General features: G+C 43.2%; 1 protein-coding gene across 1 annotated transcript in view; it reads left to right on the forward strand.

Moving 5' to 3' along the window:
- Nucleotides 1-3053: 3053 nt before the first annotated feature.
- GRHL2 (grainyhead like transcription factor 2) overlaps nucleotides 3054-27318 on the forward strand; it is a 47636-nt gene continuing 23371 nt past the window's right edge. Inside the window, exons 1-9 of the mRNA XM_032181156.1 lie at nucleotides 3054-3130; nucleotides 4788-4985; nucleotides 6167-6356; nucleotides 9251-9318; nucleotides 10845-11229; nucleotides 14735-14787; nucleotides 17618-17771; nucleotides 20162-20273; nucleotides 24108-24202. Of these exons, the coding sequence (XP_032037047.1) occupies nucleotides 3054-3130; nucleotides 4788-4985; nucleotides 6167-6356; nucleotides 9251-9318; nucleotides 10845-11229; nucleotides 14735-14787; nucleotides 17618-17771; nucleotides 20162-20273; nucleotides 24108-24202 (1332 nt within the window). The remainder of the gene's footprint in view (nucleotides 3131-4787; nucleotides 4986-6166; nucleotides 6357-9250; nucleotides 9319-10844; nucleotides 11230-14734; nucleotides 14788-17617; nucleotides 17772-20161; nucleotides 20274-24107; nucleotides 24203-27318) is intronic.

A 27318-nucleotide genomic window follows, 5' to 3' on the forward strand; every position in this document is an offset into this window, starting at 1 on the left:
TGTTTGGAGTTGTCTTGCACTCAAAAAGAATAATTGCCCCAAAGTTGCGAGAGTCCCAAACCTGCATTCATTAGCAGGCAAAATTACTCGGCCTGTTTAATGGGATTTTTTTGCTTGGTATGGGCAGCTGGCTGGGCCAGAGGACATTGTATCTTCTGCTTTCCTGGTGGTCTAAGTGCTTTGATTTTTTTTTTTCCTTCACTCCCAAGTCATTTGTGTATTTATATGCCCACTGGATTGGGCTAAGTGCATTTTGGAGGAATTCATGCTTCTGGGGAAGATGTGATTGTCAGCTATGAAAGATAAAGACACCAAGATGCACGGGCCATAATTTTCCTGGTCATTAAGCATTCACGTTCCTTTGGAGTCTTAACAGAACACAACTCTCTGATTGAAACAAAAATGTTGCTGACTTCTTAATTATAACTTTGGCAATAAAACCTGAGGAGTCAATTTTTTTTTTTTAAAACTAAATAAAACTTGCAGTGAGACAATGGTGTATTTTTTTTTTTTAACTTCGTGTCTAGGAAGAGCAGTACGCTGAGGGTAGTAAATTGGGGCTAACCTTTGGATCTCACTTTCCAGCACTAGGAGAAGTAGGGCTAGGATTTACACTTCTTTCTGTAACGAGCACAAACAGGAATTTATGGTCTGTGATCTAAAGTTTAACTTGTAAAGCTTCCATGGGCTCTGTCCTTTAGCTGCTTTTTAAATGGTACTTCAATCTGTGCCCGTGGATTGATGGGTATGTACATCAGTTGTAAGACAGATTGTACGAACATCTGTCGTAAATCTGCTTTATAGCGGCCTCGTAGCTGCCCCCAGAGTTGTGCAAGTGTCAACTAAGCTTACAGAGGGCTCTAGAGCTATTGAAACACTTAGCAGTGACTGATCACGCTCTGCCCTCCTTAGCTGTGTCACAACTGAAGTGGGAGCCTTCTCCAGCACTTGGCTGTGGCTGGAGCATGTTCCTGTCCCTTTTGTCATAGCCAACGAAACACAGGCGCTGTTGGGGTTGTCCTTTCATTGCACGGGAGGAAAGCTGAGCAGGCAGGTCTCCTTCCCGTGGCACCCCGGGTCACAGCATCCTGCAGCCAGGTCTCTGAGCTGGACATCTAAGGGATGGGAAAGCCAGGCTGCAAGCAGAGTCCCTTTGGCTAATGTCTCGTAGAACTTGTGTTTCTCCCAGGCTTTCTAGATTGGAGACAGTTGCCCTGTGCACTTTCTTATCAGCCAACAAAAAGTGAGTTTCTGATAAATATCCCGTGGCCTTGACGGGCTGGGCTGGGAGCCAGCACGACGTGAGTCTGTCTTGCCCTTTCCAGTTACTTGCTTGGCGCTAACGTGTGTGTGCCTTGTAACAGTTGTGTGGACCAAAGCCTCGTGTCTCTGCTCCTGAAACAACCATTTGAAGAGGGTGCTGCACATGTGTGCCTGCTGCTCTGGTCTTGAAGGAGTAAGAACCTTCTCCAGGCTCAGGGCTGGGCCAAAACGGGCCAACTGGGCTTCCTCCCAGTCCCTTACTGCCCTGCCTGGTGAGCTCCTGCCCAGCACCTCGCCTGCACAGGGAGGGGATGAAGAAGCCTGTAGAGACATGCAATGGAGCACTTCAATTCTTAATTTATTATTATTTTTCTTTGCATTCATTCTTTTAACAAATTTTAATGTCCTAACAAGCACTCAGACCCCAGGAAATGCCTGGGCTGGGTGCGCAGCTTGGCAAGTCTGCTTTGTGTTTTGGTGGTGAATTTCCTGGGCCAGGCAAAAGTTGGGGGTGCGCAGGAATAGACTTTGTTCCCACAAACACCAGCTGGAACGGCACGCGATGCTGAGCGTATGGTAAAGGACAGAAGGGTGACTGCACAGTTCCTCCAGGCATATTGTGTCTGGGTCACTCCATGCACTCAGGTTAAAGGTATTTTTGTCTCCACACCCACAGCACTTCTTGCACCAGCAGTTCGTAGTGGGAAGGGAGAGAGGGATACATCAAACCTGATTTATTCCAGCCAGGATCAATGGGATTCCTATTTTTGGGTCTTTCAGGATATTCCATGGTTTGTGTTGAATCAGTGGGTTGTACCCTCTGCAACACAGCTGCATCTGCATACTTTGAATTCGGTGGCAAATTAAAGAGGCTGCATGAACTTATCAAATCCAGTGGTAATCTCATGAGCACCTCAATGGGCAGAGAGACTCGAAGGCAGGAAATCTTTTCTCAATGAAAAGCAAACTCTGATCCCAAAGCTTCCTTCTTTCACCACTTTTCGTGAATGCCTTAATGGACATTTATGGCTCTGTGCAAGTTGGTTCACAAATTGCATCAAGTTGCGTGAGAATTTGTCCCCGGTAGGATTTTGTAGCCCCAAGTGCTGGCTGGTGAAAGTTCATTATCTCAGATCTGAAGGACTCGAAAGGCCGGCCCTTTCCATTCACTTCGTGTATTGACATTAAGATGGTTGAGTCCTGCCCAACCCGTGTTGCTTTACTACAGGAACTAAAATGAAACAGTGAGTACAGTTGTGGACGTCTCTATTTATACACTACATTTGTAGTATCTGGTTTTATAAAGTTGAGAAATAGTTTTTCTTAAAGTAATTTTAACAGCAGCGGTTTGCCAGATGCAGAGATCACCGGTATCAATCTGGAAATTGTAGATACTCCTCTTAGGAGCAAAGCACACAAATTTTTGTTTTATACCAGCAAGGCTGGTATAAACAAGAAAATCTCTACTAAATAGTTCGGGGGAAAAAAGATTTTGTAAAATAAAAGCCATGCAAAATCTGGTCTTGATACAAACACTCAGGTGTCAGGGAAATGTAGCCCCTAAGCTAGACCATACCTCAGAAAATGCCTTCATCCTTACACACCTATAAACTAAAACACGTAACCACCTACTACTGTTTAACGTAAAACAAGAGAAAAATATTTGGCATTCATTAGGGGCTCATCGGATAGCTTGAAAGGAAGCCTGCAGCTTTTCCCTGCCGAGTATCCCCACTCGTTAAGCTGTCTCTACGCCGTGCAGCAGTGGCGTGATCTCGGCGTGTGTAGGCATGCCTCTCCTGGCTTTGAAGGTTAGTGCACGTCCCAAATGCGGCGAGGAGGAGGAGGAGGAAGATGAGGACGAGCAGTGGGTTAGCCCCATCAGCAGCGGGCACAGTCGGGGCTGGGCTTGTTCTCCACCGCCTGGCTTGTGCTGAAGCCTTGGGCTCTTTCAGAAGATGCACCTGAGGCTAGATGCCGGCCTTGCTATCCCCATTGAAGGAGATATAAAAAAATGTAAAATATTCATCTCCTTAGCTTAGGGGGGCTTGATCTTTGAGGAGCCACTGCCCCTCTGTCACATTTCCCTGATGTTGAGGATCAGGAAGAGGAGAGGGGACTGCGTGCGCCCACAGCAGCCTTGGTTCCCAAGGGCCACCCTCTGTCCCACCCAAACGACCTTAATTAATAGAGGAGTTTTCTGAAAGCCAGCACGGTTGTTTTGGCTGACTGCTTTGGGTATAATCTTTGAAATGATTGACTATGTTAAATCATGATAATTAGGCCTGACCATTAACCTCCCACAGAGCTGATTACAGGGCTGGGGAGGGGGGGGAAGAGGAAGTTTTTTATTTTTCTTAGTGCTATTGTTTCGGGCTGTTTGCAGAGTAAACACAACGAGTGTGGCGGTTGATTATGCTGCAGACCGTCTCTGGCCAGAGGAGATTATTGAAGTTTTAAACATGAAAACCGAAGTTTTAGCGCAAACACGCTCTGAGGAGATGCTGGGGAGGCTCTGGGCCCGTGCCCCTGTGGCTGCCCGGCCATCCCCGCTGTTCACTCGAGGCCTGGTTGTGCTGGAACCGGGTCTCCTTTACCTTAACCCTTCCCAACAGCATCACACACGACACCTCTGAGGGCCAGCACTACTTTTTTATCACTTTTGGACTGCCTTTGCTGTTAGGGCAGGCCGGGCGGGCTCCTCCCCTCCAGCGTTTCTTCAGACAGCACGGCTGCTGAGGTGTTTTTAAACGGCACCTCGCAATCTGCCTGTAGCCTTCATAAATCAGTTAGGACTCTAACTAACTAACTCTAATTAACTCTAACTCTAACTAACACGAGAGCGTGGCCTAACAAAGGACGGCTCTCGACGGTGAGCTAAGATCACTTCAGGAAGGCGAGGAGTTTCGTGTGCCTCACCAGACAGCTGCCTGCCCCGAAACGCCGGCGGCGTGGCTGAAGGGGAGCTTTGTTGAGGAAAGGAGAATCCCTGCATGGAAAATGAGCTCCGAGCCAGAGAGGATTGGCTCTTCCAGGACGGGAACAGGCCCTCAGCCACCCCTGGCACAAACAATGGGGCCGCCGCAGATCTGATTTGAGTCGCTAACAATAAACTATTGAAAAGGAAAGCAGGCCTAGCAGTGCTGTCTTTCCCCCGGTTCCTAATTTGTGCTTCAGCTTTTGTTTTTTCTAACAAACCTGCGAAGACACAGATGTGAATACAAGGAGGGCAGAAATCTTTGGAAGAGGTAGCAAAAGGCCAGGCAGAAAGGAAGGCCCTCAGGAAAGGACGGAAACTTCTGAAAACCCAAGTGTTTTAGATGAAAGGAAGACGTAACCCGAACTGAAATTGTTGGGTGTATTTTGTGAAGCTATGAAATGCCCTCTTCCCCCCCAGAGTTCACAAAACTGTACTCCTTGTTCCACGTAGATGATTTTGTTTTTCATTAAATAAAGAAACCTGTAAACAGTGCCCTTGTACCGAAGAGATGCTAATCTCAGCCACCCCCTCCTCTTCCTCAAAGGCCAGAGAAAACATTTGGCTTCAGCATGAAGTCCGTGTGCTGTGGGCTGGATCCTACAGACGTTCCCATCCCGTGGCTGAGAGGACGTGCCCTGTCCGACCTGTGGATTCAGCAGGGCCCGTATCGAGCAGGCACCTTGGCTGTGTGGTTTTTGGATGACAATTCCTTGCAACAGCCCAATTTTGTCGTGCTGGCCCTGTAGGACGGGAGAACATAAAGAGGAGACTGAGAAACAGACGATTTATATGTGGAAAATAGCACAAAATATCTTTCAAAAGTCACGGGGAATAGCGTGGCTAGTCTCACCAGTGAAGGCAGTGTGTTCAGTCGCTCCGTAGTCGTTGCAGCTTTGGGATTTGTGCAGTGTAATGTGTTAAAAGTTTCATCAGGATCCGTGTAACCTGAGCCATAAACCTTGGCAGTGTTCTTGCAACGTGCAGTGAGCACACCTCTCTCCAACTATTTCCCTGCCTACTCTGTTTTCCTGCTATCTTGTGTAATAGGAATGCTACTTCTTTTTTTTTCCCCTAGCTCTTTTATCCCTGCGATTATTAAACATTTTACCAAAGCAGGTACCACTATCTTGATCAATGTTTCCGTGATACTGGAAATTTCAGCCCCATCTGTGGCAAAGTAATCTCCCATGATATCCACTGGCACTGGGCAGTTTGTACCACTCCTGGGCTGGAGGAAACCGCTCCACTGCAAATCCCACCTCCTAATGGGCTTGTGTATATTTGCCATGGCTCTGTAACTACATGTGGTCAGTGATAAAGTGGGAACCGAGCCCAAATATGTTAACTTCTTGTGTTCCATGCGCTGGACCCATTGCTCATATCTTTTCTATTCACAGGCTGTCTGATGTTGCTGACAAATTGCATTCCAAAAGCAGAGAATAGCTCAATTATAGGATGTACCCAGTTATTAAATACAGAACTGGACTCAGTTTAGGTGAACACTAGAGTACCATTGCATAAATTTCATTTTTTTTTTCCATTCATGTCTTTTTACTGTAAATGATCTTAGATAAATGCATTTTTCCCCAATCAAGTGTACATCTGGCAGAAATATTGGTGCAAAGTTGCTCTTGTATTGTTGCGTCCTTTTTTTTTTTTTACAAATAATTTAAAAATATTTTAATAGATCTAACTGTATTAGTAAAAAACCATTTGAATTATAAGAAGATCTACACACACAATTTTTTGGTTAAGTTCTGAAGATGTCTAATACTGATAAATATGTCACAAAGTTTATTACAGAGATGCTTGATGTAATCATATGACTTTCGTTTAGCTATGTGATGTTCTTTAACATGCCTTGTGAATTACAAATAAAATAATCCCTGCTGGATCACAATTTTATTCTTCCTGTCTATGCAGTAACAAGCGACTTGTGGCCTTAGTGCCAAATGACACTTCATTCAACACCAGACGAGCGTACACCAGCGAGGATGAAGCCTGGAAGTCGTATTTGGAGAACCCCCTAACAGCAGCTACCAAGGCTATGATGAGCATAAATGGTGATGAGGACAGTGCTGCTGCTCTTGGCCTGTTGTATGACTATTATAAAGTAGGTAACTCCATCTTTATTCCACCCTGCTGCACTGGCAGAGGCCCGACTTTAACAGGCATCCAAAGAGCCATTTTTCAAAGACAGGAGTCACTACGTCTTGTTTTCTCTCTGCTACTTGCATCGAGCATCCTTTCTGTTTTAGGAAGCCTGTCTGCATCTGTTTTCATGTATTTAGTTCTGGAAGGAAAAAAAAACAAAAACAAAAACAAAATCAAAAATTTCATATCAGTGCAAGCATTATTTCTTTTTCAGCCTTGTATTCTTCCTCTTACCTGGGAAGAACCATGGATGAATAAGCCCCCTTTTTATTTGTGCTTCTTTACTTCCAATATTCCTTAATAAGTGGAAAACAGGAGACCTTGTCCATGTGTAGGTTTGTCTGCATTTTGCTTCATTCCACACATGTTTCAGTTTGTTCTTTGGCTGCAGTATCTCTCATCTGACAGTTTCCCATGTTATTTTTATTTGTCCAATGATTGCAGCAGGCTGTGTACAAACTCACAGTGAGGTCTAGCCCTTGCACTGGAAGTTTGCAGTGTAATCAAAAGGTGGAGGACAGAAATGGAGCTGGACACAGATCTAATTCAATTTACAGGGGAGCCGTTGACAAACAATTTCAGTTTGTATCTGGTTTTATGCCCAGGGCTTTGCCTACCATTTTGATACCGCATTTCTTTTTCATATATTTCATAGCTGAAACAGGGCTTCTGCTGAAATTGGATGAGAGCCCTACAGGGCGCAGAAATTTCACTCTGAAACCTAGGCTCACCTCTTTGTGCTCTGGAAACAGAATCTGTGTTGCCTAGCAAACACTAAAATATGAAATTGTTCGTTTCACTTAAACTACCTCAGTGCTCCTGAAGCCACCTCAGCTTGAACTAGACGGATGATCTTTGAAAGGCAGTAGAACAATGCCAGCTCCCCTCTTAATTCATAAGGAAGTGGAAATGGATGTTAAAAATGAAAAACCTCTGCTGCTGGCATTTATTACTATAAATGCTTTTAGAGAATGGGCTTCTCTTCCTAGTCTCTGCTACAATCATTAAATGTGTGTTGAGGAAAAAGGGTATTATTGCAAGATGCCATATACCAACCTTATGATTAAATAATGCTTTATTTCTCTACTGATAATATTTCAAGAGATGTTCCATTCTTTTGTGTGTTGCTGTCAGTAGAGGACTTTTCCCAGTGAGAATGAGGAGAGATCCTATTCTCTGCTTCGCAGACTTACCACAATGCCAGAGTCTGAAGTTAATTTCATAAAATTCGGGATGTGTATGACCATCTGGAGTATTGGCTTCTGTCTTAGTAATACCCTGGTATCTAGCAGTTCATTAATCTGCTGGATTTTTTTATAAAAACAGAGAACAGCCCATTCCCTTCCCATAACTGTGTTCCAATAAACATATCTGTTCCTCATTCCAGGCAGTTGCAAGAGACTCGGGGGTTCAGATGGAATAAACTGTGTTAATCTCAAAGCCCTTTCCAGCATTCAATAATTACTTCTGTCAAAGTGGGAGAAAAGGATTATTCTTGATGCTCTCAAAGAGGAAGTTAAAACCTAATTTCAGCTCTGTGCTGTACCGTGGAAGTGCAGAGGAGGACTTCCAGTGCACAAGGCTCCCTTGAATTGTCCTTGTTTATCATATGGCTCATTTGTTCTGATGTGCCTGGTAATGGTGGTTTTTTGAAGGGCTTTTTCCAGTCAATAGGAATTAGCTGAATATAACTCCTTTTTTTCCTTCTCCTTTTTCTTGTACTGATATTTACCTAAACACAGACCTTCCTTCAGGGATAAAAACATGATATTAACATGGGAATCAACGTGTGTGAGCTGTGGCTTGTATCCCACTTCTAAAATACATGAAAGAGCTTTGTTAACCAGCAGGACACTTAATAGGGAGAGAGGATGTCCCTAAGAGCAGGAAAGTCTCTGGTTAGCACTCTTGGACTCTGCTGCTATCTTGCAGCTATAGCTGATGTTAACCTTGGCTACTGTAGTGCACTGTATTGTTTTTCTCTCTAAATTTATGTTTTCCTGATGTTTTTGTGAAGTATTTAGAGATAAGAAGCAAGACTTAAGCCTGTTCTTGGGTCTATTCTTGCTCTTTAATCTGAGTTAGCTGCTGTGATGGAGTGGGTATACCTTCTCTTGTCAAAAACAGTAGAAGTGTTAGTTCCAAATTTACTGCTTCAGCAAGAAAAGAAAAACACAGTCACGGCAGCAGCTTTGCCCTTGGTGATTTCATTTCTATGCTGGTGTCAGGAATCCAGTATGTGGGAAGGCAAATCTGTAAGTCACTTTTGGTGTCGATTTTGAGGCTATTGGGGTCAGATTTGACTTCATTTTTACATCTTGTGGCTGCCAGTGCACTCAGCAAAGCAGAAGTCAGTGTCCTCTGATGACATACCAGGGTGCCCCGACCTCTCCCCATGCTAGTGAAGAAAAGGATCTGCAAACGTCCCCTGGTAGGAGTTCTGCATCCTCCCAACTGCTCTCTAACAGGAGGGCTGTGCCGCTGGCTCTTGGGGTCGAACTGAAAACCCTGCTTCCTCTGGGCTAAAAGGGTCTCCACGCAGTGTTCACCAAAGGTTCATGTCTTCATCCCCACCGTTTGTTATCCAGTGAAAGGTGTGCATGTCTGAGCGTCAGACACGCCAAAGAGAGCTTTGCTCCAAATTTGTGTGCCCAAAAACTAGGAAAAAGCACAACCTCTGCGTTTTTCCCTTTGAAAATTCTCTTCCTGTTCACGATCAGTCTCCCAGAGAAACACAGCTCCTGGCGTTTGTGAATTAGACAAAACTGATCGATTTACATTTTTCTAGCAGTCTGAAGTTGCAAATACCTGCCAGTTGCATTTACCTGACCCCATGCCTGATGTTGTTCTCAGGTTCCCAGAGATAAAAGGCTGTTGTCTGTTAACAAAGTGAATGATAATCAAGAAGACCAAGATAAAAGGTACGGTATTACTCCAACTCATACAACCCGGTACTAACAGTAGTGATCGGTTGGGAACTGAAGAAGCTATGAGAGCCTGAGGGTTTATGGTTTTCTTCCAAAAGATAAAAGAATGAAGAGCGTTTGGGGAAGCAAAGTTTGCTCCCTTTTCATTTATTAAAAAATAGAATGGGATTATTAAACATGCAATTTGAAAAGTAGCAGAAAGTTTCATGGTTTCTGTTTTGTTTTGTTCTTTTGCTGCTGCTGAGATCAGTAAAACCAGATTGTATTGATAGTTGGCTATTGACTGCTTTTCTTTCTTTCTTTTTTTGTAGGGCAAAGTCTAAGTAACTTGGACTCAGTAGCCTAATTTATATAGTTTAATTTAACATAACTGTATGTCCACCCATATGCAAATAACTGTTAAAATTACTCCATTGGAAAGCTTTTGTTGCTGATCTCAGATTTCAGCCCCTCTCAGTAGTCTACAAGTTACTCGATGAGTCAGAGGAAGCAGATTCCTGCCTTCATTAAGGCTTGTGCACCAGGGAAAGCCTGTAGTTACAGAGAAAGAACAAAGTTCTTGCATTTAGGAAGCTATCTCCATGAAAAATCCTAGCGGAGAGGAGCTGCATGAGGTTTATTTCAATGTAGCTAATTCAGGACTGCCCTCTGGGGTGTTTACTGGCTGTGCTGTGACAAAGTTTAAATAGGTAGTAGGTAGAAAGTCACTGTTTCAGAGCAGGACACCAGAGTGTTTTGAGGGACAGCTTTACATCTGCCAACTCCAAATAAATTCCCAAATTGAGTGTGATCGACAAAGCTGGCTGTCGGTGGGGAGCCGAGCGAGAGGAACCCTGGTGTCAGAACAGATCTCCTGGGCTGAAGACAAAGCAGAAACCTACTGAAAGGTTTATAGGTTAACAATCTAATGTCAGCGCAGCTGCTGTGAACAATCTGATTGTTTTCTACAGCAGCCACAGGTAGAGACGTGGGAATGCTGCTGGGGGTTGCCTTGCAGCCACGATCTCGTTACTGATCTACCCTGATACCACGGGATTCCTGAGCCTGTTCTTGCAGAGGAGCATTGGTACCAGGCTCACACCAGCAGTAGCGGCCCGTCAGCAGCCTGACAGCATGTGTCAGCACACAAATTTTGCTGTTCCTCCTATTTCACATGCAAATTATTTACTGTTAGTGATTCATGCCTTGTGTTGCTCTCCATGCTTACTTTGTGCCCAAAGGTTGTTGCACTGGTGGATTGACTTTGCATCCAAATTATAAGCCAAGACAAAAATAACCCCAGATGTGCAGAATTTTATCGTAAAAAGTCCTCCCAATTGTCTTTCTCAAGGTGTTAAAAAGTTTGGGACCTCTCTGCTTGCCTGGCAACGTCGTGTGCCTGGTGTTTGTTAATGTACTACTTGTTATGGGGTTGAAAGTGCACACATCTCCTTCCCTGCCATCTCAGACCGTTCAGCTATCTGAGGAGGAGATTTACTTTATTGGGACAGTCCATAACGTTTTTTGGTTTTGTCTCCCAGAAATTGTCTCAACACCACGGAAGCTCAGAGCAATTTGAGCGGGGGAGAGAACCGCGTGCAAGTCCTGAAGACGGTGCCCGTTAACCTGTCCTTGAACCAAGATCCGCTGGAGTCATCCAAAAGGGAATACAACACAAACGTGTCTGGCAGCTCGACGCCAATCACGGGGACTGGAGTGACTGTGGTAAAAGCAGAGGAGTTCACCCCTGTTTTTATGACCCCACAAGCACACTATGCAAGAGGAGAAAATGAGGAGCACCGAGGGGTTATCTTCGAGCCATACGAAGTGTCCAACATTGCTCCCCACACAAATTATCTCAAAGATGACCAGCGCAGTACTCCTGACAGTACCTACAGTGACACCTTCAAAGATGGAGGAACAGAAGTAAGTTTTTCATCTCCAATTAGCATCTCAGAACTCAATAAAAAGCTGTAAACAAGATAAGGAGATTTGAGCTTGTAAACAAGATAAGGAGACTTGAGCTGTCCACAAGAACCATTAGAAAAACAGTAATGCTATTTTCAACAAACTCATCTCGTCATGATCCTGTCTGTCTGTGCTCTCGTTATAGGGGGACACCATGAGGTGTTTCAGAAAACATTTTTAAAGTTGTTTATTCCAAACTCGGACGGTAACAGTGATCTTTTGTCTTCAGGGATATTGAAGCAAGTAGAGGATAGTTGCCATTCTGAAAGATCTGTTGTCCATTAACTAGATCTGCCTTCAGACCTATTCAGAGCAGTAAGAAACAGCAGCCATTTGTAACTGGGAAATTCCTGATGTTCTCCTCAAAGTGCAAATGAGCAGTGCCAGTCTGTGCTGCTGGATAAACCTAATTTATTCAGGAGCTGTCTGTTGCACCAGGCACTGCTCTGCAACACATGCAAGTGAGCTAAACTAGTAGAATGAATTGGCTGGAGGGGAATGGAGAAGTTAACAGGCAGGAAAAGAAGTACCTCTGGCTGCTTTTGCCTGCAGCAAAATAATGCATACAAGTCAGAACTGTAGAAAGGTAAAAATTATTTAAGGCTGACAGTGCCTCTGCAAGTAATTAGACATCTTAGGTGGTAAAGCTCTCCTCGGATTTTCTCCTCCTCCTCTGTGAAATTGTACAAGTAACAAACAAAAGCACAAGACAAGCCACATTAAGGGTAGGTGGCTCTTACTGAATGTATGAGAAATTTGGTGTGTTTTTGTATGCCTACGGTAGAAAAGTAAGTTGTCCCCACACTAGCATTGTAGATCAAGCCGTCTGAAAGTGAAATCCATTTTAAGATCTAGAAACATTTCTAGGTCAACTAAATGAACAATTAATGAGGGAATTCCAGCTTGCCATTGCAAAATCAGGAAAATCAAACTTGGGATTAGAAACACAGTTGTGCATCAGCAAATCACGGTATTTCAGCTATTTTTCTTTGTTACTGGTCAATGACTTTTTATGGAAGTCTGCTGATAATGTACACACGGCTTTCCCTGGCGAGCTGCAGCTGAGCAGTTCCACCACCATGCTGGTTCCCGAGGGGACCTGCTGCTGGAAGCTACCCACACAGGCAGTCTGTGCTGCTCACCGTGCTGTGTCTAAAGTGCAAAGGTGTTCAGCCTGGTGGGTAAAATGGGAACTTACATCTGTTTTCTGGCCTTGCATCCCAAACTCTGTGTTATGGTATCTGTCATTTTAAATTTATTTAAAAAATATATATTTTAAAATTATTGATAATCTTTTAAAACAGAGTATGATACTTGCCACCTAGGCTTTCTCTGCAGCCTGTGGAGAAATAGGCAGCTCAAACCTAAGAGCAAAAGTGGGGGGAATGAATTTTCAGGTGGCATTCTCTCCTCTGTGTCTTCACCTCACCTCTGTACAGGCAAATGAGCTTTAACTAGGTCCCCATCTGTAGCTGCTTGAAATATAGGTGAGCTTAGTACTGCTGCTAGCAGCCTCCCAGCCCAAAATGTTCACATATATGTGACCCAGGGGAGCAGGGGGAGCTTTCCCACCTCGCTGCAGAAACACTTCGCCTGTCCCTTCATTTGTTCTCAACCACTGCATTTCTAAATACTGCAGTATTTAGAAATAAGAAGTATTTTAGAATACTTTTACTTAGAAAAAAAAGTATTCCTAAATACTGTAGTGTTTGAAATAGTCTTAAGATGTTTACTGAGTGACTCAGTTCTGTTATACTGAAGGAGCGCCGAGTTTTTATAGATCCCTGTGGTAGTGGATGCCTTGGTTGATGTGTGTTGTGTGCTTTCGGTACAATTTTAGGAATGTAAACATACCTTTCTCATCTCTTTTGTTTTCTTATTTAGCTGTGATTAATTTATGAGTCCTTTATAATGTAGGACAAAATTTTCAAGGATAGGTAAGTAAATTGAATGTTGAAAGGGACCTTAATGATCATCTAATTCCAACCCCCCTGCCATGGGCAGGAACATCTCCCACGAGACCCCATCAGAGGTTAGATTTCTTACATTATTTAGCTTATATATTCTGATGTGCATTAATCTGTGACTTCTAATCTTCAGGAAATCCTCCTAACTGGTACACATTGCCTTTGCACTTCACTAGTATCTTACGGGGTATTTATTGTGGCACAGTTACACACAAGGTGGAATTAAAAATTGTTTAAAGATGACCTGACTTGAGGCTTCTGGAAATGAAACAGCTTTTTATTGATGAGTGGTGATCACAAAATAAATCCCGGAGATTAAATGTAATGATCCATCAGGGAATGAGAATCGCTAAAAATGTGTTTCAGGCAAAAGGCAAGCAAAGAAGAAAATGCAAGGCTTGTGTAATAGAGTACAAATGGGCTTGTATGGAGAGGCATGCAGGGTAAAAATCCTTGCAATAAGACTTCATTTTTGAGAAATTCACCTCTTGATATAATTTTTGATAGCTTCGATAGGTGTGTTTTCACCTTGTGAAGAGCGACTCTTGGTCTCTTTCATCTAGTAAAGTGTGCATTTCACTCCAACAGAATGGTATATTGAAGGTGAAATACTTTCACAGACTCCCTGAGTGGCTGAGGCCGGCAGGGCCCTCTGGAGCCAGCCGGTGCCACCCGTGCCCAAGCAGGGACACCCAGAGCAGGGTGCCCAGCACCACGTCCAGGCGGCTGCTGAAGGGCTCCAAGGAGGAGACCCCACAGCCTCTGGGCAGCCTGTGCCAGGGCTCCGTCACCCGCACAGCTCAGAAGGGCTCCTGGTGCTCAGGGAGCCTCCTGGGGGCCAGGTTGTGCCCAGGGCCTCCTGTCCTGGCACTGGGCACCACTGACACAGCCTGGCTCTGTCAGAGATTTACAGACAGTGATGGGATCCCCTGGGCCTCCTCTTCTCCAGGCTGAGCAGTCCCAGCTCTCCTCAGGGTGCTTCAGACCCTTGATCAAAGTCTTAGCCAGCATCACCACACTTACTCAAAACAGGCATATGGTAAGTTTTATCAACATTTCACTATAGGCCTTAAGGACCTCTGTCCACACACATAATTTTAAATAAGGCAAAACAAAACAAAATCGCTGGGAAATCAGTAGGAAAATTTGGATTTCTTTAGAAAGTCTGCTTGTCTTTGAGATGGGATGTGCATTTACAGGCTTGCTTTAGAATAGGCTAATATGCAGGCAGGGAGTACAACAATGCACAAGGTGTGTTTCAGCTACATTCCTGGAGCTCTTAGGTTATGAAAAACTAAAAGCTTGGTATAAATGAACTATCTCTATCAATTCCAGCATAAAGACCATGGACACTCCACCTCAATTTTTAGGGCTTTTAGTTTTAAATGGCTGATGGTTTCTTCTGAAGCGTCCTTAAACAAGCACAATTTTGCTCTTATTGGTCTTTTAATTCTGTTTGCATCAAACTATACATAATTGCTGTTTTCATTTTTCAGAAGTATCGCAGTGTGTCAGTGGGGGCTGAGGAATATATTTACGAACAAACAAGGTATGGCATAAACTTTGAAATGTTTTGGCTGGCATCACATAAGAATGTATCTAGGAGGGGCTCCCACCCTCCCTCTTGTCACCCCGAGGCACCTGCAGGCCTCACTTGACACTGACCAGCACGGCTCTCCCCTTATCCTCCTCTGTGTGTTACCTTTCAAATCTGATGGGTTTGTATCTTCATCTATTATGTTTTCCCAGCACTGTTTTGGGTTGTAACTCCTCTTGAGTTATGTGAGATTAAAGCTGTTAAGAGAAGCCCCCCCAGGTAACAGGGCAGAGCTCTGACAGCTGTGTCAGGGAAGATCTTTCCCATCTCTCAGGACAGCAGGATGCACAGCCCAAACGTTCAGGATGGCTGAACTGGCTCCACTCACCTTATGAAATTTGGCTTTATGAAATTTGGCTTTATGAAATATGGCTTTATGAAATATGGCTTTATGTTTTTCCTTCCAGCTTTCCTAGGTACTCCTTGTAGGCTTTCTGGGAAACCCTCTGTCTTTTTATACCACTTTTTGACATTCTTCATGTTTACCTACAAAATAATACAAGTAAAACATTTCTTACAAATCATGAAAAAAAAAGAATAAAAAAAACATTTCAAGGATTTTTGAAAAAAAATTAGAAACTGAAATTCGAAAGGATTATTATCCTCTCTGCTAAGCACAGAAAAATGAATGCACAGAATGGGCAAAGAAAGCATAGTCATTTAACTGCTGAAGATTGCTATCAGTAAAATTTATAAGCTAATGCTTAGTTTTAATCTTGTGAATAGTTCTGTTTATATCTGAGAGATGACTCTCATTTTAGAAACACGAACATGCCTGCATTTTTTTTTTCCTGGAGTAGCCATATGATTGCTTCTGGAGTGGAGGTTTCTAACAGCCTGGTCTTTTTTTTCTGAGCAATATTAAAAGAGTCATTAAGGTCTTTAATAAAAAGTGCTCACTTACACTGGATATTTAAAAAATGGGATTTTGAAGCAATGGTTCTCAGACATTAAGTCTTTTGTGCTGTGACCCAGGTCCGCTTTAGAAGGTAACCTCCAAATCTACGCTAAGAAAAGCAAAATATGTCTTTCCTGGGAATTGTGTGGAAGTGGTAAGTGCTCGGAAATGAAAGGTTTGGATTGAAAAAGAGCAAGTGGTGAATGTGAAAGTAATTGAAGACCTGATACAAGATTCCTTAACTACATGGGGCTTTAGTACCCGTGGTGAGATTCAGAATAGCATTATAATCATCTGAGTGACTGAACTAAGTTTTAAGGGTAATAGCAGTCCTCCTGCTACTGTGTGTACTCCGATTGCCAGCTGGGAACAAGAAGAAACTTCCCAAGTGGTACCACACGGAGACAGCAAAACTGGCCAGGTGCAGCATGTCTGGGCTTTACGTTCTGTGAAGTCTTTCTGAAACACACACATTTCAATTTATAAGCTAGATTAAGCTTTTAGAAGCTCGTAGAAATTGCCTTCATTTTTGGTTAACGATAAACTGAAACTTCTTCCTTTTGGACAGAAATTGTGGACCAGGGTTTTACTTCCGCACTCTCTTCTAGCAGATATTTAAAAAACATTATTATTATTCATGCATTTTAGTGCTTCCCCTCCACTGGATAGTTAAAAATGTTTTCTCTTTCCCTTTTTCCATATTGCTATGGCAGTGTTATGATGATCCAAAGTATTTGTTTGAACTGGGAAGTTAAGGTTGCACTTATTTTAGAGCAACGTATTCATTTTTTTGGTTCTTCTCCAGCACCATTTAAATACTGTGCTGAATTGGGACCTCTGTGAAAATGCTTCCCCCGTGTCCTTAGTTTGTGGGGACATCCTGCAAGTGCCTTGTTGAGTTAAAAAAGAATTGATCAGGAATGTGGCCAAATGCAGTTTGGAGACAAGATTTATTCTGCAGGGTTAACATTATTTTCCATTTAAGAGAATGTGAGGAGCTGCGGGCACGGTTTTTATTGGATTATTGTTCAAGTCCATCACTGGAGGAGGTGGCTGGAAGAGGCTCTGTGGGAACTGTGTTCAGCTAGCAGTTCACTTGTTAATAGGGCTTTAAACTTTTCATAGCTCATGTTCTGCTCCTAAAGATGAAAAGATCTCCTGTGAGGGAGGGTCTTCTCTACAATCTCACTTCGGGCACAAGGGCAAGCCCTCCCTTTTCTCTAATTCTTATATTTTTTCCAGGGGAGGTTGCTTAATTGCAGAACCCAACTAAATCTGACTGTTTTCTTCTGGTTAATTTGGAGAAGACATGTAAAAACCTTGGTAGCATGTTGTCTGCAAGGAAATCAGCTTTCTGTCCCTCCTGTTTGTGTTGCTTCTCTGCCCTGTGCTGAGAGCAGCAGCTGCACTTTCTGTTCTCCATGTGCATCTTTTGCAGCAAGTTTTGTTCTGTTCTTCCTGAGCTGTTTTTTTTCTGTGGCACTACTAAGTTTAAATGTCTGTGGAGGCAGATGATTTCCCTGTAATACTGTAAATTATGCCGTGTTCCTTCCTAGCACGTGGCGCTCGCTGTGGGGTGCACAGCCTTGTTCTTTGTGATGCTTCTTTCCAGAGTAAGTAAAGCTGTGGCCTATGATCCAAGAGACTCACAGTCCAGATAGTTTTGTGCTCAATCTCCAGATCTAATGAACTTGAAAAAAGGAAAATTGTATTTTTCTGTGCTTGCGTGTCCTTTTCCTGGAAATTTATTTATTTTGTTATTTGCTTCCTATGCCTTAACGCCATGTGTACCTACCGTATGCAACATGCAATGCATGGAAACAAAGAGAAAAAGAGAAAGTGATGTGGATTTTCTTGCTGTTTCTTTCCTTGTCTTTTCAACAGCACTTTTCAGTACACGCTAGAAGCTACCAAATCCCTGCGCCAAAAGCAAGGGGAGGGGCCCATGACCTATTTAAACAAAGGACAGTTCTACGCCATTACCCTGAGCGAGACGGGTGACAACAAATGCTTCCGGCATCCCATCAGCAAAGTCAGGGTATAGTCCAACTTCTTTCCTTGATGGGAACGGAGCTCTTCAGATAAATGTAGTTGTGGTTGGTTGGTTTTTTATTTTCTTTTTTTTATTTTATTGTGGGAGAGGACAGAAAAAGGTTATGCTTATGCCTGGTGTAAAGTTGGGAGAGTGATGTTGCTGGTGGCCTCGAGTATGTTGGGGTTAATCAATGAGTTATAAGTTAATCGATTACATATGTATCTGCCTTAGTTTATGGTTTAACAGAATAATGATCGCACAGATATCGCTCTCAACATCGATGAATTTATCATTGCCCTGATAAAAATAAAATAAAATAGGAAAACTGCTACATCTGCTCTGCAAGTCCATCTTGTGCACTTCAGCAGGTGCTCTCCAGAGCATTTCAGATAAAATGTGAAAAACTGCACACCATCCTTTGTGACATCAATTTTAAAACTCTGGAAGTGTGAAATTTCACTTGATATTCACCTGGTATACCAAAATGGATGATTTGCATCTTGGATTCTGAAAATAGAGCTGGAGCTGGGTGCTCAGCAACATCTGCCTGGTGAGCAGGCCTCCTGATTTCCCTGGTAATGTTTTGGAGTAAGCAAATCCTAATCCCTGTAACCTTGGAATGAACAATGAGCCTCAGAGCCGCTGCCCTGCCAAGTTCACCCTGAAGCTGAAAGGGCTGCATACGTATGAGGTTGCAAAAGTGTTTCCATCCAAAGAAATGAAGTCCCTTCAAAATGGTGTGACTCTAGTCACACAATCCAATGAAAAGCAATGTCAGTGAAGCAGACGACAACCTAACTGCTTCTGTCATAAGTTTGGAGATGCTCTTCTTAAAGAGAAGCAATGATTTGTAAACCTGAACAGGGGTTCATTTTTGTCCTGGTTTCTGAAGAACACGAGGTTGATGATGGAGTTTCATTTTGGCTGAAGCTGATGTAAGACCTCCCTACTGGTGAAAAGTCTCTGCACCCAACAGCCACCCTTTGTAGTGCCAGCTCTAGTACAGCTGGAAAGGAATCGGGAGCTCACTGATCTGGATGAAAACCAATCCTCACAAGTGATTCACTGCATAGCCACACGAGTTTTGAAGCCGTGGCAGATGAAGAGATGGAAACTGTAAAGCAGAGATGAGACCGTTTCTTCCAGAGGATGTATAGTTTAAAGAAGATCATGAAATCCCACACAACTTTCACGATTGCGTTGTGTTTGCCAGGCGCCCACCCAAGCAAGCGATGAATTTACTGCCGATTCCATTCAGACCTGACAGAGGGGCAAGAGGTTTTGAAGGTATTAATCCTCTACAAGTTCCACATTAGTGGTTCTTAGAGGAAAAAGACCCGAATGAATGCTGCCCTTGATGGAAAAGCTACAGTCTGAGCTGCCAGTCCTGCTGAGTGTATGAGCTGAGCAGCTAGCACACACCTGCTGGCCAGCCAGCGTGCATGTCAATTCTGATCTAGTTCCTTGCTTATCAAATAATTTGTTGGTATTTTTTAAGAACCTGGTGACTCAGGGCTAAAGGAAGAATGGAAGCAAAAGATGTTCACAAGTTAATTTTTTTGTCCTCCATTATTTCTTTTCTTTGCAGGTTACCTAGCATTTTTTTTATCATTTTGTATTTTTTTTTTTAATTTTGCTTGACTACAGCAGGGGGCTCCTGTGAAAAAGCCTCCATTACTCATGTGAAGTTTTGCATAAAATTTCAATCTGTTTCCTTTGAAACACGCGGTTTAAATGAGGGGAATCCAGAACTTAAACTGAAAAGCTCAGTAAATGTTCACACTGAATTTATCATTGAATGCATGCATGCAAGAGCCCTCTTCCTAAGGGTATTTGGACTACACGCTAAAGCTGTATATTCATGGAAGAAGATAAAGAAAAGCATCAACATTGCCACCACTCATTAATTATGCTCAAATACTTCTATTTTATGGAATAAAAATTGTGTGAGTTTTTGGCTTTTGCAGCAAGTTACCTGTTACATTTTTTGTCAGGACCTATTATTATTCATGTAACCCACACAAATTGGGTTCTTCTCTTAACTCCCCAAAGCACGAAGATACCCCATGAGACTTCCCTCTGAAGTTCTTGTTCCTCCCTGGCATTGTCACCAGTAACCCAAGCACGGCTGAACTGCTCTTTGAAAATGTCCTCCCTTTACCCAGGAAGCCGGAGCTTCATAACAACACCACCACTGCTTTAAAACTGCATTTCTCCTAGGAAATATTCCAGTCTGGGGCTGGAATAAAAAACAACAATCTTTTACAATCCAAGTGCTGTGGGAGGGCAGTGAGTGGATCAGCATTAGAAGCATATGGGAGAGTTTAACTTTTGTGGGTTTTGCCTGTTAATTACCTACTAACTAATGCACCTTCTGCTGTTGATTTTCTTAGAGCGTGGTCATGGTTGTTTTTAGTGAGGATAAAAACAGAGACGAGCAGCTGAAATACTGGAAATACTGGCACTCTCGGCAACACACAGCAAAGCAGAGGGTCCTTGACATTGGTACGTATGAGAAGACGTTTTGGAGAAGATGGCAGAGTGTGTGGCAAGTTCTGGTACCTTGCAGAAGGATGCAGTGGGATGCATTGGCAATGTGTGCATGGCTTGTATGTGTGTGTTGTATATATGGTCTATGAAGCAGACCATGCAGAAGGAATGGTCCAAAGTAGTCGCAAAGAAAATCTTCCACTTGCACGTGTATTTGTTAGTGTTCCCTCTTCTGCTGCTGGGAAATCAATGTCTGTGCCTCCTCAGCAGTGTCTGTTTCCTTTTGTTCCTCAAAGGTTGATCCATTCTTTGACCACGTATCAGTTCTGTTAGCTAGTCAGGAGGCTTTCTAGCCCAGGAAGATGTGAGTGTTTTGGGGCTGTGTCGCTGCAAGAGCCCCAGTGTTGTGTAAGCCCATCCTGAGAGCTGAGATGCCATCACGATGGTGACAGCAAATGAGCTCCCTGGACTCCCACACCTCCCGTTTTTTGTCTTGTCGGGTTTCAGAGAGAAACAAGGGAGAAACCCCGAGCCCTGCTGTGCTATCCTGAGGGACCTGCTCACTGCCATCCCACCTGAGGTATTTACAAGCCCATTTCAGTCCCAGCTGCCCTATCTGCATGCTTGGGAGATTGGAGCAGAGGGAGAACACGTCCCTGCTGCCAAGGAGCCTGCAGTCGAAGCCTGTGGGAGTGTCTAGACATCAAGCACTTCTCCCCTCCCACGGGCAGTTTACACAGCAGCCATCTGCAGCCGATCCCAGTCAGACCAAAGCAGACAAAGTCTATCTTGTTTTCACCGCCTGAGGGAACCAAACCATTGAATGGTAGGAATGAGAGGGGGCGGCGGTGGTGGTGGTGGGATCAGGCTGACTCCTGATAGCACCCAGGAGAGCACTGCAGGAATTTAGGGGTGACAACACCAGCACTGGGAAGCAGTCCCAAAGTGGCCCCAGCCCGAATGACTCCTCTCATGACACATTAAAAGAGTGAAAGTGTCATGTCAGGGCTGTTTTTGAAGGCTGTTTTGAAGACTTTCTAGTCCCTGCAAGCTTGCAGTACTCATGCCTCCGAAGGTATGTGCTGGGGAGCTCCTTGCATGGCAGTGCCAACACCCTCACCATGTGATTCGATGAAGATTTTCCTTTAGGTTAAGAATTCAGCCCAAGACGCTTGATGAGCTGCTGTGAAGGACTGGATGTCCACACCCCCTATAGTTAGCGGGGAGAATTGGCTGTCCATGAGTGAGACAGCCAGGATGCTCCCTGGGGAGTGTTTAAGCAGGCAGTGGGAGAGGCTTGCTACGTGCGGGGGTGTGTATCAGACCTGCCCCATCTTCAGGGGGCGGTCTGGCAATATCAGCTGGTAGTTCTTTGGGATCTCACCCCCACTATCAACATATAGAGGGTTAAGTATGTATTAGGCTTCTTTAAAACTATCTGTGAATAGCCTTTTTGGCTTTTTGCTGCTATAGATTTTTGTGAAGAAGGAGACACTTTGTTTTTACCAGCAGAAATGAGAAATATTGCTGACACGCTGCTGTGTTGTGATACTGGGTCACTAGCTTTTTATTTTAATAAAATCGAATGAAGAATACAATATTGGATTATGTCAAATATTGATTTTTCAGAATCAGTACCATAAATTGACAAATACTGGAGCAGCTTCAAACGTGAACATAGAGAGTGTGTGCTTTAGATTGGTTAACTGTGCTCCAGAGTTTTACCCCTGCATTTTCTAGGAAAGTTTGTATTATTTATGTGCTCAATAAAAATCCTACTACAATGGTATGTAATGCAAGAAAGTGATTAGCACCTAATGTTGAAATTTGTCATCATTTAATATGGAGCTTACCCAACAAACTAGGAAATATTTCCCGTAGAGCTGTTTTCTTGCATACCAAAGAACCCCAAGTTTCTATTTCTGGTAACTCACAGCAGCAGACGAGGAACAATAACAGTCCTGCTAACAACTTCCAAATATCCTTGGATGTAAACGCCTGTTTAATCTACAAAGGATCTCTCTTTAATTATGCGTAAATCAAGGGGAATGGAAAGGAATTCTGCTTTCCAGCAGCACGTCACACACACAATCCAGGAGATTTGTGTATGGCAATTAAGGAAGCGGGGGCATGTCTTGGGAGAAGGGAATGGGAAGGTCGGTGGGATGCTGGGATCTGACAGCCTTTTATGAGAAGAAAACACGTGTCTTTACAAGACATCTTGTTCATGTCTTTCCAAAGAGCACCTACACAGCACGCCCATATGCAGCAGTCAGTTACACGAGGCACTTTCTGGTGAATCATAAATTTAAGGGGTGGGTGGATGTGTGCACATGCATATTAAACCACTTCTGTGTCTTCTAATTCCTCTCATTTGCATTCCCACACTGAATTTAGAGAGTGAAGCCAATGACTTCAGATAGAGAGGGGATCTGAGTTCATGGTGGGAATGGAAAGCCCGCCAGCAAACACCATGGTCAGCTGCTGCATCACCTTAAAGTGCCTCTGGATTCCTACCATAGCCCAAATCACTCAGGTAGACCAGGAACACAGCTTCACTTGCTCAGTGAAATGCCAGCATCCCTGTGCTTCAGATGAGAGAAAATGTACTAGCTGCACATCTCTCGTGCTAAAGCATTCTTCTTGCAGGAGTGTTTTTGTTGAAAGTGCTTTTAATGCACTTATTGCCAATAAATTACTTTTAGAGACCAAGAGGTTATTTTCAGAAAGGCAAAGGAAATGCATATCAAAACCATTCGGTTCTCTCATTTGTAGAATACAAAAACATCCTCTTTCTATAGCTGAATACAACCCTAAGAATCAGCATGTTTCTGAAGTGCAGATTTGGGCAAAAGTTGAAATGACAGAGATTGCTGCATCATCTAACCTCAGTCCTTTGGCACCGAGTCCAGTTGCAGCCCTCAAGGGATGCTAAGGAGATACATAGGGCCTAGAGAAAGCTGCTGCATTTTCTTGAAGAATCTGGAAGTTCCTTTAATCAAGCAGCTATTACTTCCTTATAAGCAGGGTGTTTCTCTTAATATGCCATCAAAGAGAACAAAGTGTGTTAAACAGGCTGGTAAAGGGAGTGCAAAAGTGGGCCTGCCTCACTTTTCGGTTAGAAAGAGCCACAAATCATCTTCCTTACATGTTTTTCTCCCCTTTTCTCCTCTTAATGTTTGTTGTTGTTGTTTTTAATGCTTTCATCGTCTTTGAAATTCAAACTTCCACCCTCTTGCTTTTGATTCCTTCTGTAATTTTAATTATTTGGTAACACCACATCAACTGTACATGAGAAGTATGTGAGAAGAGAGTGCTGATTTTGTATTCAATTTAACAATTGTTTACATTTTTGTTATCTCTTTTACTCTCGGATACACTTTGGAGAAAGGATCTCTGTGTTTTAATTATTTTATTAAAATAAAAAATTAGAGATCCAGCCCCCGGTGCAGTAATTCTGAAGAAAGTTTGAAACTGTTGGGCAAGAAATGTACCCTACTGATTATTTCCTCCACTGATAACTGTTAGCCTGTTAGAAAGCTTCTTTAGCTTTACCAAAATGTCATTTATTTATGTCAAGCCTTCAAGATTCTTTTTAAATGTTTAAAAAGGCTTTTAGTTAATTTTCCAATTTTGGCCATTCCTTGGCCAAGCTAATGAACCCACTCTTTTCCAGTGCAGTCACAGTGATTCCTTTTTTGAAAGCAAGCAGTATTTTGCAAGAACATTAGCTAGGAATGTATTAGACACGAACTCAAGTTGCTGTATAGTACCTCTTTGCAGTTAAGCTTACTAATAACTTCAGTAGTTCAAAACTTCATGAGATTTGTTGTATTTTGTTTCTTACAGCTGATTACAAGGAGAGTTTTAACACCATTGGGAACATCGAAGAAATCGCGTTCAATGCTGTGTCCTTTACTTGGGATGTCAATGAGGAGGCAAAGGTGAGGAAAAGCCATGCAGATGGTATCACTTGATAAGTACCATCCTCAGTCACTGTTCCACTTTTCTCCTATTTAATAAGAAGGGTAGATGGAGGTGAGGGAGCTCTGTCTCCTGAGATCTGTGGTCCTTCTCTGACACCAGGGATTCTGGCCACCCAGAAAAGCTCTGGTATGTCAGAGCTGTCAGGATGATGTCGTGGCCATGTCTGTGTCACTGTCAAATAATGGTAGATGTAGTTCTGAAGAAAACCTGTGGGGCTTTCAGAGCAGAGTTTCTTACTAGTGAGAAAAATTAAAAGTTATTTTTCCTACTTGTTAACTCAGTGTCAACTGCAAGGCACATTTTCCCATTCTCTAAATTAGCATCTTCCTTTCTGCACTTTTAACATCTCCATATTTTGTAATACTCATCTCAATATTCTGTAAGCTGGGCTGTCTTTCCTTGTGTTTGTGCCATTTTTTCCTATAGTGTTACACAGACTGTCCTTTCAAGGGGAAATGAGCTTATTTTTGAGAACTGATGCATTTTAAAAAATTTTATTTTTAAATGGTCAGATACCCTCAGACATGGGGTTTTACATTCAGGGCTGTGACTGCTGTAGTGAAGTTATAAACCAGGACATCAGAGCACCTTAAGAAGTGCCTTATAGATAAAGGCATCAAAAGAGTAGCAGTGTTTTACCTGCATGGACCCAGTGCAGGAGAAATGAAAAGCTGCAGGTAATTATGAGAACAAGTTTGCCTCCAGAAAGCAAACAGAAATTAGGCGGTGTAAAATGAGTGGGGGTAATGCAGGACTTTCAGGGGCTTAGAAATAACAAACAGCCAACACTGTCCAGCAGAACAAACTCCTCGTACTGTTGTCATGTTGAATACAAAATGCCCAACATTCAAGGATATCTCAAATATGGATATCCCCTACTCTGCGATTCCGTTTCAAAATACAGCAGTGTGTTGTCCCCTGCAGTCACAACAGATGACCATTGCGTGCATGTGGTCATTGTGCACATTAAGCAGATGTGGCAGTTCATTTGGCATCTCCAGCATGATGGACTTTCACGAGGGCCTTCACAGAAGCACTAAGGAAACAGTTTGCACTATGACCACCAGAAATACAGCATAGGAAGATTTTAAAACAATGACTTATTGTTGCTGGAATTAAAAAAAAAAAAGTCAGGGGTGAAATTTAAGAGAGTCACTTGTATTTCTGCAGGAAGCAGTGATTAAAATGTATGTTGGCTTATGCTTATTTATTTTGGGGGGTTGTTATCAGGTATCTGATCTTTTAGGACTGTGAACTGAGAATGTATTGATAAAAATAAGAGGATTCATAACATTATTTGGTATTGGGCTATCAAGCATAGATCAGGTTGTACTGGTAAGCTTGTCACCCTGCTGAAGACTCCCCCACCACACACACACACGTGTACACGTACACACATGCTTGTTCTTGTTGGAGGCTTTAATAAAATAACCAGTTGCACACAGTGTGGGGATTCCCATAGGATCCCCCTGCGGTGTTTGAAAGCTGTGGACTCGGAGTCACGTCACCGAAGGCAGCTTTTTCTCCAGCAATTACCTCATCCGGGAGAGATGAAGATTTTCCAGCCCTAATTACAGACTCTCCTTTCTTAAGCATTTTGAGCGACGATCTTTAAACTGGCCCCATTGTTTCTGCTCAGTGTTGTTTTCCCTTTTCACCACAATTTCAAGATTAAAACTAACCTCACAGGCACAAAGACCTTTCTCTTCTGAGTCAGACAAAAGCGGCACAGAGCAGTTCTTGCCAGGGCCTCTGAGACTTTATGTGATGAAGCGCTCTACTGGCCCGGGAAGAAATTAAAAAAAAAAACAAAAAACAACAAAAAACCAACAGACCAGACCTTGGAACCGCACAGGGGAGCGATCTTTAAAATCAAACAGAACCAGAGCTCACCTAACCAAATATCCCCGTCTCTCTCGGGAGACTAAATCCTGCATCCAGGAAGACTTATCTCCAGCATCGGATTTCTCACTTGCATGCTCCACCTGGAGGGCACTTGATTCGAATCCAGATTTTTTTCTCCTCCCACACTCGAGCCGAGCCATTCCTTCCTCCTGGGAGCCCTGCAGGATGGGGGTACGACAGCCCGAGCGTGACACCCAGAAGCCACCTGTTAGCAGTCGTTCTGCTGAAGTTTCCTAAGGCAGCATCCCAGTTGGATCTCGTGTGAAGGAAATGAGTGTTCAAAGTCTACAGACAGAGGTGTCTCTGTCGCCTCGGGACCATGGGGGGAACCGAGGTGTTGCCTCCAGCTCCTTGTGCCCTCGTCTTCTGAAAGGAGCTGGAAGGAAAGAGGAGATCTTGTACAGCGCTGGCTGAACTGTGGAATAATACCTCCTTTGCTGTTTGGGGACTAGGGGAAACAGCACACAAGTCACTTTATTTCCTCAGGTGTACCAGAAGTTGGTGACAACAGTTCCCTTTGTCTTCCAGGAGAGCAGAGTTGGGCCCTTTTGGGGGAGCGGAGACCTTTCTGTAGGATGACACGTTCATCTGGTGGGGCTCTGACCTATAGGTTACCCTGGGGCTTATGGTTCAGATCTGGGGTACTGGGAAGGGAAGGGTCTACAGCCACGTCAAACTCGTGAGACAAAAACACCGAGCAGTAAGGAAGCAGTGGTAGGAAGTGCAGAACACTTCTTGTATGGTCCATCTTCAATTCACTTCCCTGTTTACTTCTATATATAAATATGCAGCATTTATGGGCACGGTGATTTGTTGGTTCCCTTTGGTTGAACCCGAATACCACGTTTGGTATTTTTAAAAGAATTCTTTAAAAGAAGGTGAGGAAACAAATAACAATTAACAAGAACTGGCTGACTTTTCAACCATCTTTTTAAAGTCTTTTTATGATACGCTAAATGGAGGCTGGTTGCCTTGCTGCTGCCCTACTGAAGATTTTGCTGCAGTATCTGGCTGCCTGACAAAGTTTTAGTGGAGGCTTTTGAATAGAGAGCTTCTTTTTTTTGATAGACATACCTCTGCCTGCTTATTGCTGGCAGAAATGAGTTTGCAAGGAAGGTAATTAAGAAGCAGAATAACTCCTGGTGAAATGAGGATATTTTTGTAATAA

Source organism: Aythya fuligula, chromosome 2, assembly GCF_009819795.1.
Source record: "Aythya fuligula isolate bAytFul2 chromosome 2, bAytFul2.pri, whole genome shotgun sequence".
NCBI lineage: Eukaryota > Metazoa > Chordata > Aves > Anseriformes > Anatidae > Aythya > Aythya fuligula.